Source organism: Myiozetetes cayanensis, unplaced genomic scaffold (assembly GCF_022539395.1).
Source record: "Myiozetetes cayanensis isolate MyiCay16 unplaced genomic scaffold, myiCay2020 scf5-8, whole genome shotgun sequence".
NCBI classification, from domain to species: Eukaryota; Metazoa; Chordata; class Aves; order Passeriformes; family Tyrannidae; genus Myiozetetes; species Myiozetetes cayanensis.
The window spans coordinates 34,832,273-34,848,258 of NW_026087742.1; the positions used below are offsets into that span (position 1 = coordinate 34,832,273).

The following is a 15,986-nucleotide window of genomic DNA, read 5'->3' on the forward strand; positions in this document are numbered from 1 at the left end:
GGAGTTCAACTATTGTAAAACAATTCAGGTCAGTAGCCAAAAATTCAGATGTGTTCACCTTTAGCATTAGTTCTTTAATCAGAGGAAAGGGCTTTCAGCATTGAGTCAGTAAACTAAATCTGTTCTCCTTTTGTTCAGTCTCTTAATCTTGTCTTTTATGAACCTTTTTTCAGGAATCAATAAAATAATTAATGAACATTAATGGCAATGAAGAATAAAATTAGTATTCTTTAAAGCACACTATGGCTAATTATATTTTTAAGGCATATCAACTTCCCAGAAATGTAACTATTATTTTATTACTAATGTCAAATTATATTAAAAAGAGACACAATTAAACCTTTTTAGCACTCAATTCTGGTATCTTCTTCAGAAGCGTAAGTAGGATTCCCTGGCAATATAAGAATTGTTAGTCATAAAATCTAACAGCGGAAAATAACATCTATCTCACCTCTGCCCTCTTCCAAAATCACACACTGATTTTGCTGGAACACCGGACAGCACCACATCATTAACACCTTTACACGCTGCCAGGAACCTCATGGAATAACTAAACACAACTAAATATATGTTACTATGGAATGGAAAAGGCCCAAATCAAACAGAGCCTTGAGGTAATAGCAAGAGTCGACCAACTGTTCATCACCAGTGAGTGGATATTTTTAAAGCAACTCAGTAGCAGATACAGTGAACCTGGGACAACCTTGTCACATCCTGCAGGCTGACTCTGCAGTCTTATCATTCATTATTGTCATCTTCTGCTCCACACATTCCACCAGTCTGAATCAAGACCTACTAACCTTACAGTAGATACTGACTGAGTGATCCACTACCTCACTACATCTTAACCTGTCTTCAGGGTTACTGGAAATAAAATATTGCCTCTTTGCTAGGTCCTACACTTGCTGATAAATTCCAGGTAAGTGCAGCAATGCACAATAAGCCTTGGGATACTTCAGGCATCCTCTAAATCAGGAGCTGTAAGGGTTTAACAAGGTCATGCAGATACTCCCGACAAAGCCTCCCAGACCAGAAAGTTTAAATCATTCTTCCTTCAGAACCACTTAAAAAGTATGTTTATTTTCTTCTGGTGAGCATGACAAAAATCCTTAGTCAGCCTCCAAAATTGCAAGCAACTGCCTTTTTTTTAATTTTTTTTTTTCTGTTTAAAAATAAGAAATTCGGGGTGTGTACTGTTTGCTGTCTCAGGTCTTAATCCATAGGGACTTAAACAAGGTCCATGCTTTCATACATTTGCCATGTTCTGGAAAATTGTTGTTTTTAACTGAAAAATGGCTTGTTTGTTTTTTACCCCTGAAACTTCCAGCTCCAAATCTGGACCTTCCAGAAAAAAAGGACTGAGACAGTATCTGACAAAAATTTCCTTCATACCATGTCAGGATTCAAAACAAGGTAGTCTGTGCCTAAATGACCCAGTGACCATGCATATCCTCATTTGTAGCACAAAGAACTAAGCAAAGACACATCTTTTCTGATGAGTTTATTAGGGTGATGCAGATCGGTGCCCCATAATCTGTCTGTTCTCGCTCTAGCTGGGCAGTTCCAGCACACATCCCCACCTCCCACTGCCATGACATTTAGTAAACTACAGGGCACAAATATCAGATTCAGTGGGTGGTATTAAAGTGCTCATAGGGCATTCCCACAATAAACATCATGCTGCTCAGGACAGGCCTTGCGAGCGTCTCCAGGATCACACACAGCCACACAGCAGGATGGCGTCACTACTACAAGATAAAACTACTGTGGAGCACAGAACAGCATCAGTGCTCTAAACACGGTCCCACATCAATTTGTACCAGCAACACACTGCAAAATAACAGCAATGTTTTACTGCCTTGAGGCACGCAGCTCACCTTGACACCTCTCAGTGCTCTGTATTTGTTTTCCATAAAAACACAGGCTGCATGGCTTCTGAAGCCTGTTACTTCTGCATCATCAATATCACTTTATGTCTCACACCCTGAAGCTTGTCTAGTGAATGAGACACATTGTCTTGATACACTGCTATGTTTTTTTTTCACTGCTGTCAAGTTGTTGGATGCAAGGCATGGCCTGTGGCCTCTCTTTTTCCCCTCCAGAGATGCCAGATGAAATGTCAGCTTTAAAACTAAGCAAGCAGTAGTACTTGAGGCAGCAGCAAGGACAGAGGAGGCATAATGCCAATTAGATGACAGCTCTGAGGACAAACTAGACAGTGAGACAAAAGAAAGTTAAAAAAAAATCCTTTTGTAAATACTAAACCAACAATTGCCTCAAAGCTGAAGGAAAAAGAGGTGACCACAGAGATACAAGAGAAGCAGAACAAAACAACTATTTAGGGGAGGTCAGTAACAAGATCAGCTTATTGGCTCAGCCATGGATCTCACAGCTCTGACCCGTGTATGAGTCATTGCAGGGCCCGCAGTGTTACTGTATGGTTTGAAGCTGCAATCCACCAGCTCAGCTGGGACAACTGCCAAGCAGTCACAGAGGAAAACAGGCTGACTTAGCTCTGAGCCACGGGACTAACCCAACCTGCACGTGTGCAATCACCACAGGTCAGCCACTGTAAACACACTGTAACTCAGGTGTCTGACAGGTGAACTAAGCTGTGTTCTACAGCTGTGGGTCTCACAATGCCACGGAATATTTTGCTAATACCATAGGTTTGGCTTAAGTAGTCACATGGCAGCACGAGGACAGTAACTAAATGATCCAAACCCCATTTTTTAGGGAGATCTATAATAGCTGTTCCAATATTCACAATACCCATGGCATAAGACAAAAGAAAGAAGGAAAAACCAAGTTAGGAACCTTTACATGGGAAAAATCACAACCAGTTGTCAGTTAATTAAACTAACTACTTTTGAGGCAGTGATAAATATACCTATGATGAATAAAGAGGTAAAGGGATGCTTTGAGCCTGGCCTGTCTCATCCTAAACTAGACACACAAACAGGTCAGAGGCCTACAAAGGGAGCTATGGGAAATATTTTAGGTGAAATTGTCTGAAATAGGCATCAGACCTACAGGCATCTGAGGGCACATTACAGCAATACTAGTGCTTGTGTGACTGTTTTCTATGATGAACATGAAAGTTAAGCACTACACAGTTACCAATACCACCACAAAACAGGTGAGAAATAGAAGATCTCAGATTTAAATCAGAAAAGGATGTGGGTGCCTACATAATGGGAGGAAAATTTCTGCCTTTATCCAAATCTGCTTCTGAAAAGGGCACATTCTGAGCTCTCCCAAGTTCAGATAGCACCATTTCATTTGAATGGAGCACGAGAAAGGGGGTCTGAATTACCATTTTGTTTGCAAAGGTCTCAGAGCTACCGCTTCTGAGGTTTCTTCCTCTCTTCCCTACTTTTTCTGTCCTACATCTTTCATTATTCAAATCATTGATTTTTAAAAGCAAATAACACTATTGCCTGAAAATTTACTAAATATCTGCTCCTATGCAATGCATTATTTCTAGAGTGACTAACTCTTCCAGAAGTCACTTCTTTCAGGTTATTCTACTGGAAATCTAAAATGATATGTACTGGGATATGGGCAATAAATGACTTCCCATCAACAGCACCTTCTCATCAGTAGCTGAAAATACTATTACCCCTTATCTTTTCTCTTGACATGCAGTTGCTTTCCCAACCAACAAAACAAAGTCGTTAAGGCTACAAGATATTCTAATTAATTTTCAAAACATAAGATTTAGTGTTAAGAGACTTGACCTCAAACAACTAGCAGAATCGGTTTGCCAGCAATCTGTATCCCCTCTCCTGTCCTTACAGCTTATGGCAGGAAATTGCTACTTCACCACATCTCCCAGGAACAGACAGCACAAGCTAAAGCCATCCAGAGGAGAAATTAAGTAGTTCTTCTCTGCATTTTACGGCATATCTGCACTCCTCTTGCATCCTTTTAATTTAGGCTTGTAACTGAGTTCTCTGAAAAAAATTGCTAAGTCTCTTTGGTGTCAGGTATAAACTGTCAGGAATGTAAAAATGTAATACAAAAGAGAATTTTAATAAATAGGATAAAGGCAGAGAGAATAGGTCAAAAGAAGAGCTCAAATGACAGTATGTCTCATAAAAACTCCTCCAATCTAATATCCTGTCTGCAGAAGAAGCCTTTAGAGCCTGCTTAAGAAAGATAATAAGGAATGTGGCAAATATAATAATCCTTCCTCCAACAGTCAGCAGATTAGAGACCACTAATTGTCACAGGGCTTAAGGGAGCGAGTGACAACAGGGCTCCATGGCACAGATGCAGCATAAAGGGTTGGGTAAGCCATCTGCTTCTTGACAGCACTACAATGTGACAGTGTCCTGAATCTCATACAGTCCAACATAGGCAGACCTTTCTCTCAGTGGAGACTACAAATACTGAGTTGGGGGAATAATATTTAAATGCTAACAGAGAGCAGTTCATACCACAGAGGTAATCAGAAAACTTGAAAGATGCCACTTATTTTGGAGAGTTCATTTAGCCAGTACTTCTCCATTCCACTCTCCCAAATAGCCTACTGTCCTCTCCCACCTAGAAATGCTGCTTAACAATAAAAGAGCCACCATTCTGAGGCAAAACAGAGGTTAATTACGCCCATAATCTGCCCCTGTCTAGCCAACATCCTATACTTCAAGCAAGAACAGAAAATCAGGGTGATTATGGAACATATGTGCATATGGCATTGCCCTCACAACCTTTGCATATTAAAGTCTTCCACAGGCAAGTATGCAGCCAGACCAGAAAGTTCAACAAATATTCATGGACTTATTATCCCTGTATTGGTCTAATCATTTTTAGGGCTACAAGCTCATTTGACTCAATTCCACAAACACACAAGCTGATACAAATTAACACGGAAAATATTTCTTCATAAGAAATGAAGCAGACGGTGCTGTGTATTTGCCTTCCTTACAAGGAAATGCTATGCTAAGCAGGAGGAAAGTCAGCCGCCAAGAAATAATGACAACTATCACTTGAGCATACAACTGTCACAGGGAGCACCAAATTACCATTCTCCTCTGCAGGGAATCCTGGCTTACACCCCTGATCTGGAGGACATTCAAAGAGCAGTGGAAGAGCATGGAAGAACATGAAAGCAAACCTGTAATCTCAGTGTACCATAGGCATTAATTAACCTGGCTGCCATCCAAACTGCTGGCATCAAAATCCGCTTATCTGAAAGCTGCACATTTCAGCATTTCTGCAGACACTACTACACACAGAGGCACTGCAATGCACAGGGGCAGTGGGCTACCCAAAAATAAGAAGTAGAGGTAGAAATGGAGGAACACTGAAAATTAGTACAGTGCGATCAGAAGATCTGTTAGTAGCTGGAAAAACATTATCTGAAGAAATGGCACATCTGAATAAAGCAGGGGTTACATCAAGAATGTAATAAAAACAACTTTAGAAAAATAAGCATGAACGACTTCTAGAGAGAATACACCACAGTCAAGGAACAATTGTGCTGAAGCCAGAAAGGGAGAACAATTCAAGTAAAGGTATTTGTCTCTGAAAAGGAATTGTTTTTCTACATACCTGTCCAGTCTCCTACTATTTTTATGTGGACCCCAAACGTTGCTTTGGTATCTGTAGGACACTAAAAATATTAAATATATTAAGGACCACTTCTGGTTAATAAAAAAAAATAACAAAATGCATTCAAAGTACAGTTGTTAAGACAGAACCTGGTGTAAATAGGTCATTCCTGAGCAGCCATACCAACAGCTATACCATTTAAAAAGCAAGTCTATCATCAATATAGTTTGGAAAGCCAAGCATGTCTAGTCTCCAGTGAGACTTAATCCTTTCTTCTGGTCACAGAGGAGTTTCAGTGTTTGCTTGGGGGTGTAATTTGGAACAGTCACTTCACTAAGCATTACTCAGAAATTATACCAACTGAGGACACAAAAGCATGGAAATACTCGCTCTACTATCAACACTTATCATTCATAATCAGGAACCACCTCATCACTCCTAAATCAAGGCATCTAAGAGATTTCTAGTTCTTGAATGTTAGAGTCCATGTTTTCAAGCTGATCATTCTCACACAACTGATTCTTTCCTTTAAATGGAAACTGAGATTTTGCTGCACTTCACAAGAGCTTACAGTTTGCAAAGGAAAAGCACCAGATTGTGTGGCACATCACAAAAATCACTATGCAGCCACCATATTTACAGTCTTATCCACACCACGGTATCTAAGAAGCCCCAGACAAGCCAAGTCAAGGGTCTAAAGTGCCCCCCCAAGTTTTGTTACTTGTTAGCTGCAAGGACATTTTAAATGCACTTCCTGGACAGCTTCTGCAGGTACACCAAATAATTGCACACATAAACAGGACAAGCAACTATTACTCAAGAAAAGATTCTTTGCTTTTCTTCTCTAAACCAACACGATTGATTTCTTTTTGATAACAGATATTACTACTGAATTTTGATGCCTTTCTTAGAACCTGTTAATGATTGATCCAAGCTCCATCATGAAACGAATACCTAATAGATGATGCTCCTGTCTCTTTTTTTTCCCCTACTGCTAAAGACAAATATGAGTTCTGAGCAGAGGGCTTAAATTCAAGAAACACATCTATATTATAAATAAAAGGTCCAGGTAGCAAACCCAAGCACCAAATACTCAATCATGCACTGTGCTTGTGAAGACACTTCTTGGCTCTGTTATGGACCTTTGCCATTAGTGTTCCCAAGATAATCTGTTGTGGAGTGCAAAACCACTGGCCTCAGGGCTGAGGGTCAGTTCCTTATTTAACAGCAGACACAGATAAAAGGTTAGTATTATCTACACCTTGGCAAACCTAAACAGGGAATACAAAGTCCCAGCTAGTCATTCCATTTTCCTGAAGGGAAAGAGCACTCTTGTTAAGATTGCTGATTACTAGACAGACTCGTATTTAACTTCTTGTCATCTTCCAACTTTTCCTATAAAAATGGGGTAGAGAAGTCTAGAGTCCCAATTATTTCAGCAAGTTTCAGACTTCAAAAACAAAATGGCATTAAGGGAAATGGCAAACTTCACACAATGAGTCCAGGGTTTGCTATATCTAGTGGCAATGTCTTCCTACAAAAATATCAAAGACCAATTCTCCACATAAAAGCAGGTAATCAGCCTCTCAGGTAGAAAGTTGTATACTGGTAGTAAAAACATCTGTTCTCCTGGAGGCTTCTGTAAGAGCCTTTAGCAGGGTTTATTTTTCACCCTGGTCTATTGCAGGGCTCTCTGTTTCACAGGAGGTTGACTGATTTTCTTCATTTAACTATCCACAGTACCAGTTCAGTACATCTTCTATAAAATTGTCTGTCATTCCCTCCTTCCATGAAGTTAATGGTAGAATACCCCTTGTCTCCAGCAAGAATAGGTTCAAACCTTTTATACTTTACATTACCCTTGTGACCAGTTCCTTTCTGTACTACTCTGAAAAATTATCCAATAAAAGTGAGATTTATTTCTCTTTAAACTTTAGGAAACCTATTTTGATACTTACAACTGAATTTGATAGATCTTCAGAGAGTTCTGAAAAAATCTTATCATGCTGTTGAGTCTTATAAGAAGAAACATGCCCATATGGGCTACATGGAGTGAAATGCCCTCAGTTCAAGAGAGAGAAAGGATGCAGATGGTCCAGCAAAGGGCCACCAAAACAATGAGAGGATTGGACAACCTGACATACAAGGTGAGGTCAAAAAGGGACCATGTTTGTGCAACCTACACAGGAGAAAGCTTGAGGAGATCACTGTCTTCAAAGAAATAAAAAACAGCTATAGAGAAGATGGAAGTGCTCTCCTGTCTTCAGCACCATGCATGGAGACAGAATAACAGACCAGGAGCACAAGTTGTTTCAGAATCATTCCATGATTCTATATGGGTACAAAAATCTGCTTTAGGAGATGAGCAGTGGAGAAATCTGCATATGAGAGCATAACATAAAGCAAAGGAAAACTATGTTATGAGCATCTGTGCCTCTAGCTTAGAGTACCCTGAATATTTGACATCACTGGTATCTACTCCCAGTCAAAAATCAAGTCTAGAACAAGAAACAGGACAAACCTTACTGAACTTATTTTAATGGTATTAAATACAATTCAGTATTTTTAAAACACTCTTTTTAGGCCTTGGGGTGCATAGAGTGGGGTGAGTCAACAGAAAACTAGCAAGCAAGTGGAAAGTTAATTCCTGAATGCATCCAGTTCTTCTGTACTACTCTTCCATAAGAATTGTGAAGCCTCTTTGGAGAGATGTAAGGTTTCGATTACAGGCTGTCATGGAAATGCTAATGCATGCACTAAGATAACACTGCAGAATATCTGTTATCAGAAGGAGATGAAAGAGATGCCCAAGTTACATATTCCCCAGTGGCTCTGCAAATAAATCTCCATACATGTTCCTGTGGAGATGCTGCTCTCAAGTATACTGCACCACAGTAAACACTATCTTCTGAGTTTGGTGCTGTAGTAGGTGGACTGAATAGTGCCCAAAGTTACAAAGAAGATCTGTGCCACAGCTGGAAGAACAAAGTGTCTGATTTGGGGAATTAAAAGGCTCATTGTGGGGTTTATTTAAATAAAAGAAAACTCCTTCAAAGAAGGCTTTCTCTTTGAGGAAAAAGCCATGATATGATCCTAATATGGATTTGCAGATATCCTGGCCAGGACTGGAAACACTGCAGAGACCCTGTTTTCATGCTACTGCCTGCCAGTGTGGACCAGCTGCATTACAAACCCCAGATCATCAGCCCATCCTTACTCCAGACTCAGATGAACCCTTACCTAGATCAAGAAAACACATTAAAGACTTGGTATGTTTGGAAAAGAGGAAGAAATGAGGGGAAAAAAAAGAAGAAAGAAACACAACCAATGTATTTTCCCTCCTCTAAAGGGAAAAAATTAAAAGAAATAAAAGGTTTTCAACTTCGTCAACTGACAACAAAATGTGAACCTCAGAAGCTCAGTAAGCTGTAGCTTGTCTGGTTTCATACAGAACTGATATAAACATTCCTAAAATGATTCACTCTGACATCAGAAAATTAACAGGAGTGATGACAAACACAGGCATGCTATATAAAGGTAGCCAAAAAATAGTAGCTAGACTTCAGTCTGACTCATAAGAGGTGAACTCTGTTACACTGGACTATCCCTGTTTTAACTAATTATTCCCATAAGAAGCAAAATTCAGAGGAAAAAAAGTTACTATGCGGAGTTATTATTTTATTTCCCCCTCAAAGGCTTGGAGATTTTCTAAAAAAATTTCTGTTTATTTTTCTGTTTCATGTTATTTTACAGATTGGATTTTGTTTAAAAGTTTTCCCTGTTACAGACTTGGCCCTACAGCTATCCTAATTTAACTGGCAGACATCAGCAGACATTATAACATCTCTGAACGTGGGGAAATCTTAACCAGGGAACATGATTTAAGTATCAAGGGTGTCTGGATGATCAAGGCAAGACCACCATGCCTTGAATACTCATTGCTTAAGCCAGAGCCCTCCCAGCTTTACAACCGACTCCTTGCAAGCAGCCCAGCTGCAGAAACATATACATTTTTCCTTTTTACTTTCCATTCCCATCTACTCCTTGTTTTACAACCTCAAACACCTCCAGTCTAGCTAGTGGAAAAAACACACTACAACACTGCAGCATGCATCACTGGGCAGCTGCAGTTCCAAGAAGGATCATTCTGGTCATCTGGGGTCTAACTTGCTCTGTAACACAAACCACAAACCCACACCCACTAATTCTCAGGAGTCTGTAGTTCAGCATTTGCTACTTCAGTCCCTGCAGTCTCAGTTGCTAAATTTCTCTCAGTGTTCAAAATTATCTTTGTTTTCCTTAGGTCTGAATCTATGACCATTTGTTCCTTGATTTCACTTTTGCACCACAGGAAAATAAAAATCTTTAATGTAACAGCTACCTTAGAATTGTAAATAGAACAATACTTGTAAAATACATATAATGTTGCATAAAATACATAGCTCTTTGAATGTATAACATGAAATTTCTTTTTCTAATTTCTAGTGCATCTGTAGTAGTCCAACTGCTATTCTATTGCTGTTATGGATGCACTACAAAGATACAATTTGACAGACTAATCAGTATTTCTTTGCCTCTGCAGTTCAACCAAAGCAAAAAACTTGCTGCTGCCCTTTCACCCCAGCAGACACATTACACTTCACAGAATCACAGAGCACACAATTTCGAAGAAACCCACAGGGATCATCGAGTCCAGCTCCCTGTAACATAGTAAAACGTTTCAATCTGAGTTGTTAGCTTGGGAAAATACCAAATCACAACCTTTCAGATGCTAAGGATGCAAGTCTTCATCCCTGAACAATGCTCCTGCCCAAGCTGCCTCTCCCAGTTCTCCAAAGGTACGTGGACATATTGCCAAGCAACACTGCACTGAGCAGACAACAGATGAACAAGGAAACTGAATGGCACAAAAGATTCAATCTCCATCATCCCTGAGCAAAACTATGGGCCAGCTCCAGACTCCTGCTAACTGGCTCCTAATGGTGTGAGGCACTAATGGAAAAACCATCAAAGGATCAATAAGTTTTCCAGTCAGATCACCAACATCCTGAGGAATCCTCTGTCCCTCCAAACTCCCCTGGCCAGCACACACAGTATTTTGCCAGGCTAAAGCAGAGATCCCCACCACTCAGACGGTCTTAATTTTAGGACAGCAAGAGGCCAGGGACTTAATTTCCTCTGCTTTTTTGTCCACATGTTAATAGCATTCACGCTTAAAGGTTCTGCTTGTTTGGATTTTGGATTTATTTTTTTTTCATTTTGACATTCTCCTGCAGTTCCTTTCTCTAACCTGACCTAGCAGCTAAACTAAAAGCACCACCTCTTGATGGGAGAAAACACATTTCTCCGCTAAAGTCAAGAGATGATTATTATATATTGTAAATTTACTTTCATAGAACAAAACAAAACAAAACAAAAAACCCTCCCGCTTCTAAGAGGAATCTGCCACCTTCCGTTTAAAGTGTCTGCTGAAGGAGAAATTGGGATTTAGTGAACTCGAATGTAACAATTTCTACGTTCCCTTCATCCAGGATTTTAAAGTTTAAATAAAAGGCAGGGTTTACATAAGGTTTTTATACAGACCCCAAAAGTATTAATCCCCAAACCAAACAAAAAAGTCTAAGGAAGTACTAAAGACATCTGCAATATTAATCTATTCTATTATTGTTTTACTTAAATTCTTCATCAAACAGCTGCTAGATAGTCTACTTCTACGAACAGCAGACAAGCTCTAGGGATTTCTTTAGTTTGCCAGCAAGATACTTCATAATTTCCCTAAATGCTCTGCAAATCATCTCGCAAAGACAAGTTTCATAACTATTTGCACAAGATATTTAACAAATCTTATTAGAATGTCATCATCTTAGATTTTGTTTTTATTGTATTTATCTGACAGTATGAACTTAGCTCTTGATGTCCTTACATACTTTTTACTCAGGCAAACTTCCAACAACTTTTCCATTTTTTTATGAAGCATTTCAGAATTTGGCCCCTAGGCTTTTCCTGTTTTGGATAGTTTATTTCTTAAGTTTACAGTGCAGGACACATGTTTCTCTGTCATCTCCTTGTGCAATACAAAATGTCTTGCTTAAAAGAGGCTTAGAGCTAAAACTTCACTGCTAGACTGTTAATATCTTCACTGATTTGAAATGAACCCTGGATTATACAGGAATAAAAACAACTCTGACCTACAAAACACTGTTTTATCTTACAAAAGCAAATGTATTACTTGTAACATTGTTTATACTCCTGTATTATTTGCTGAGACTTTTCTGACAAGGAATCAAACCCAAAAACATAAATGTACAGATCAGGGCCACCTCCTTGTAATCCCATCATGCCTAAATCCAGATACCAAATGGACTTAAACAGAGGTGTTGAGGTAATAAGGAAAACTCAATCTACAGTAAAAATAAATAAAAATAATAATTAAAAAAAATCAAACCAAACCAAGAACTTTCAAGGTAGAAAATCTTTGAATAAGTAATAGCTCTGAGTCATTTACATACAGTATATCACTCGTAATGTACATTCAGAAATCTCTTCCAGGTAATTCTTCTACCTATTCTGAGATGATTAATGGATTTAAGACTTTCTCTGCCTGGGATTCAGTAATAATTACTTTATGAAATTTTAATTTGGGTACTAATCAGGTAAAGTATTCTTCCTCAATAATACATACTTGGATTTGAGTGGATCTGAATATTTAAATATGCAAAACTTATCTTGTCCTAAAAACTCAGCTTTGACATGTTAAAAAATGCACATATACCATCCCCCTAACTTGGTGCATGCCATAAGTGACATAGCAAGGATTTGATCATACATTTCTATGACAAGAGAATTCAAGACCCTCTGGAGTTTTTCTTTTCTTCCTCATATAGAACTGTATGGGGAAGGAAAGGAGGAAAGATGTGGCACTACAAATCCTCTTGATGTGATCTGCTTTATATTAACCATCTGCACAAAGAGATGGAAAACTAGAAAATGAGATAACTTCTTGGATTTTTTTTTTTTTTACCAGACCCTTCCAGGTTCTACTTCAAGGGATTTAAAAGCAGATTTGTTATGTAGGACTGAAGTAGGGGAGGTTGGAGTACATTGTAACATAGGATAAAATTTCTCCTTTCAAAGAATGTTTCAAACCTCTTATTGCAGGTAGTTGATCACTGCTTACCCGTTGCCAGAACAGGGATATAGACTCTGAATGAAGATCCAAAAATCTTTGGAAGATCTGAAGACACAATCACTGGAATCTCAAGACTGAGATCTTTGCTGTGGCTTCTTTACTTTTATTTTTTGCTTTATATGTGCAACTTCCAAGCCATCTGCCTCTTCTAACTCTATCCATGAAGCAACTAATCGGCTAACATGCACAGTACATCTTACACAGATACAAAGCTCAACAAGTGTTTATGCAAGTCACTTGTGTCTAAGCATCAACAGAAGTAACTTGAGATACGTGTCAATTAAAAAAAAAATCTTTAAAGGAAATTCAGGATATTCAGATTTCGTGTCCAAGTGGAAACAAGGGCATGACAGCAGCTAGCGACACCTAAAACCATCAAAACTTTGAAATAACAAATTATTTAATCCAGCATTTATAGACTGCTGTTGCAGAGCAAAAGTTTTACCAAACCTCAGATTTGAGCCATCTCCAAATTTAGAAGAATTCACCTTTTAGTTTTGTCCTTATTTCAAGGTCTGTTACAGTTCTACATGAAGTGATGTATTTTTTTCCTACCTTCCTTTGCCACAAGAAAATCAACACTACTGAAATAACAAGGTCACCAAGCTTTGTGAGCTGCTGGGAGTAGACACCAGTCTACTCTAAACTGCAGCTTGTGAAAGTGTGTGCATTGACACCGTAGTAGATTCAGTAAAGGTTGCACAAGAGAACCCATCTTCTAAGCACTCAACATCTGCAAAACACAAGGCTATTTCCATGAGGCTTACTACCAATCACTGCATGCTAATATGTAAGAAATTCCAAGAACACAGCAGAAAAAGTGACTCCTGTTGTAAGACACTAATATATGTATTCTAAATAGGAATCTACTCTTGAAGCCACTCATTAGAAAATTAAAAAAAAAAAAAAAGGGAGCATGGAGTCATAAATAGTCAGTACTATGGATTCATGCTGCAGCAAATAACCACTAACACAGTTAAGTGTCTGGAAAGAGAGGGAACTCAGTACCAGCAGGAAAACATAAGATGGAGAAAAACTCAATGCTACTGTAAACTGCAAGCCTTAGTCTCTTCTTGTTCATACAGGTTAAAATGAAGAGTAAACAGAATGAAATCAAAGAAACAAACACTTTCTATTGATAGAAATTGTATGTATAGAAATTGGTAAAAAAAGCATCATAGAACATGTTAAAAAGAAAACTTTGTGTTAAAGTCAAATCAAAGCCAGTGGAGCAATGAAGACACTATGAAGTGAGTAACCCATTATGTGCTACCTAGAACTGTCCAGCAGGTCACCTACAGGTGTTAGGTCATCTCTTCATTACCTTTCCCACACTTTCCAATAGGTGACAGAGACTAGGAGTCATATTAGTATAAGTATAAAGTCACTAGTGGGTAAAAACCAGCAGAAGAACACTTCAAAAATGAAGTTAAAAAAAAAAGTCAGCTTTCACAATGATTATGAGAGAAAACTGAGATCTCCAAGTGTCTGAACTTCAGAATGTACAAGTGACACCATCAGAGGGTTGAGGGAAGTTATTCTTCTTGATTCAGCACTGGTGAAACCATGTTTTGGTTTTCTCTGCTTTCCATGGTTTGGTTTCCAAACCATGCATTGGACCTGTGTCCAGTGTTGGGTTCCTCACTATAAGAGACATGGACATAGTGGATAGAGTCCAATCAAGAAGATGATGAATGGACTGGAATATGTCTCCTATGAAGATAGGCTGAGAGACCTGGGACTGTTCAGACTGGAGAACGGAATGCTCAAGGGTGTCTTATCAGTGATATAAATACCTGAAGGGAGCTTGCAAAGAGAATAAAGTCTCCTAATGTGCTCTTGGTCACAGTTAAGAGCTCCCTCTGGCTCAAAGTGAAACATGTGGGAGCTTTGTCAGAGTGCAATCGGAGTGGGTTCAGGGCCTTTACACAGTCTCCCTGTGTGTTCCTCCACCCTAATGCTATGTAAGAAACTGAGCTAAACTGTAAATATTACACAACCTTGAAAAGGGAAGGGACTAGTAAAATATCTGCACAAATCTTTCACTCTGACTCACCCCTTCATTTCTACTTTTGCTTCTCGTCCTCACTTAAAAGTATAAAGATATGTCTGAACTGGTCACTTTTTTTCTTTCAAACATTCTCCAGACACAGTGAAATATTCCATCATCATGAACAGGACATCTCATAGGGCCTAGGGACAGACTTTTAGCACAGACTGTTGCATTAGGACATGGGGTAATGGTTTTAAACTAAAAGAGGGGAGATTTAGACCACAGATAAGGAAGAAATGTTGCCCAGAGAAGTGGTAGTGGTAGATGCCCCTAGTGGTAGATGGAAACATTCAAGGCTGAGTTGAATGGGGCTCTGAGCAACCTGATCTAGTTGAAGAATTTCCTGCTTACTGCAGAGGGGCTTTGACTAGGTGGTCTTTAAAGGTCCTTTCCAACCCAAAGGATTCTATGATTCTAAGCAGGACAACAGTGCCAGGAAGAACACTGTAGTCTTCCCCCAGCTGTGCTACAGTCATTGCTGCACTGCACTTCCAGTGCCCAAAGCCTCACACACACCCCTCGTGCTGTTCTTGCTGTGGATCAAAGTCTCTTACTCCTAAATCAAGGTAGAAAAATTACCCAGGGATTATCATTATCCAACAAAAGAAGCAGCAGTAGTGTTTCAGCTTGCTTAGTAACTACAGGTGGGTCAGATGGCAGTAGAAAATCAACTGAGTTAAGCTTTTGCCTACACATTCCATAAGTATTAAAGCTTTGAAAAAAACTCAGGCAATGCTAGTGTCGTTAATGCTTCACCAAGCTATACAGAGGGACCTTCCCTTAAATGAGATTAATTCCCAGCTTTACAGCCCAAAATTTAACCTGGGTGAAATTTTGTAGGGGTTCTCCTGTGATTCCTGGGTCAGTATATAGATAAATAAGTTAACAAAACAAAATAAAACACCCCACAAACGAAAAGAACTGGACCTGGTTGGGCCCCTTGAATTTTGGGTAGCAGTAAAACATCCCACTTGTTCCACAACACTAGGTATAACTCACTGGGGATGAAGTATCAGTTATCAGTCCATAGAAAAGAATCAAATGTGAATGTTTATCTTAATGGTCTTCTTGAAGAAGAACATCAAATTCAGAAAATCTGAAAGCCTCTATTCCCTTTGGAAGGAAGAGGCTGTCACTAATATTCTGTTCTAAAAACTCTCCTTTTGTAACAACATAGTCAGTCAGTGC

The 15,986-nt window shown here is 39.1% G+C and overlaps 1 protein-coding gene across 1 annotated transcript in view; it reads right to left on the minus strand.

Annotated features, from left to right (window-relative positions):
- NOX4 (NADPH oxidase 4) overlaps positions 1 to 15,986 on the minus strand; it is a 100,061-nt gene that overhangs the window by 52,670 nt on the left and 31,405 nt on the right. Inside the window, exon 12 of the mRNA XM_050332344.1 lies at positions 5,557 to 5,617. Coding sequence (XP_050188301.1) covers positions 5,557 to 5,617 — 61 coding nt within the window. The remainder of the gene's footprint in view (positions 1 to 5,556; positions 5,618 to 15,986) is intronic.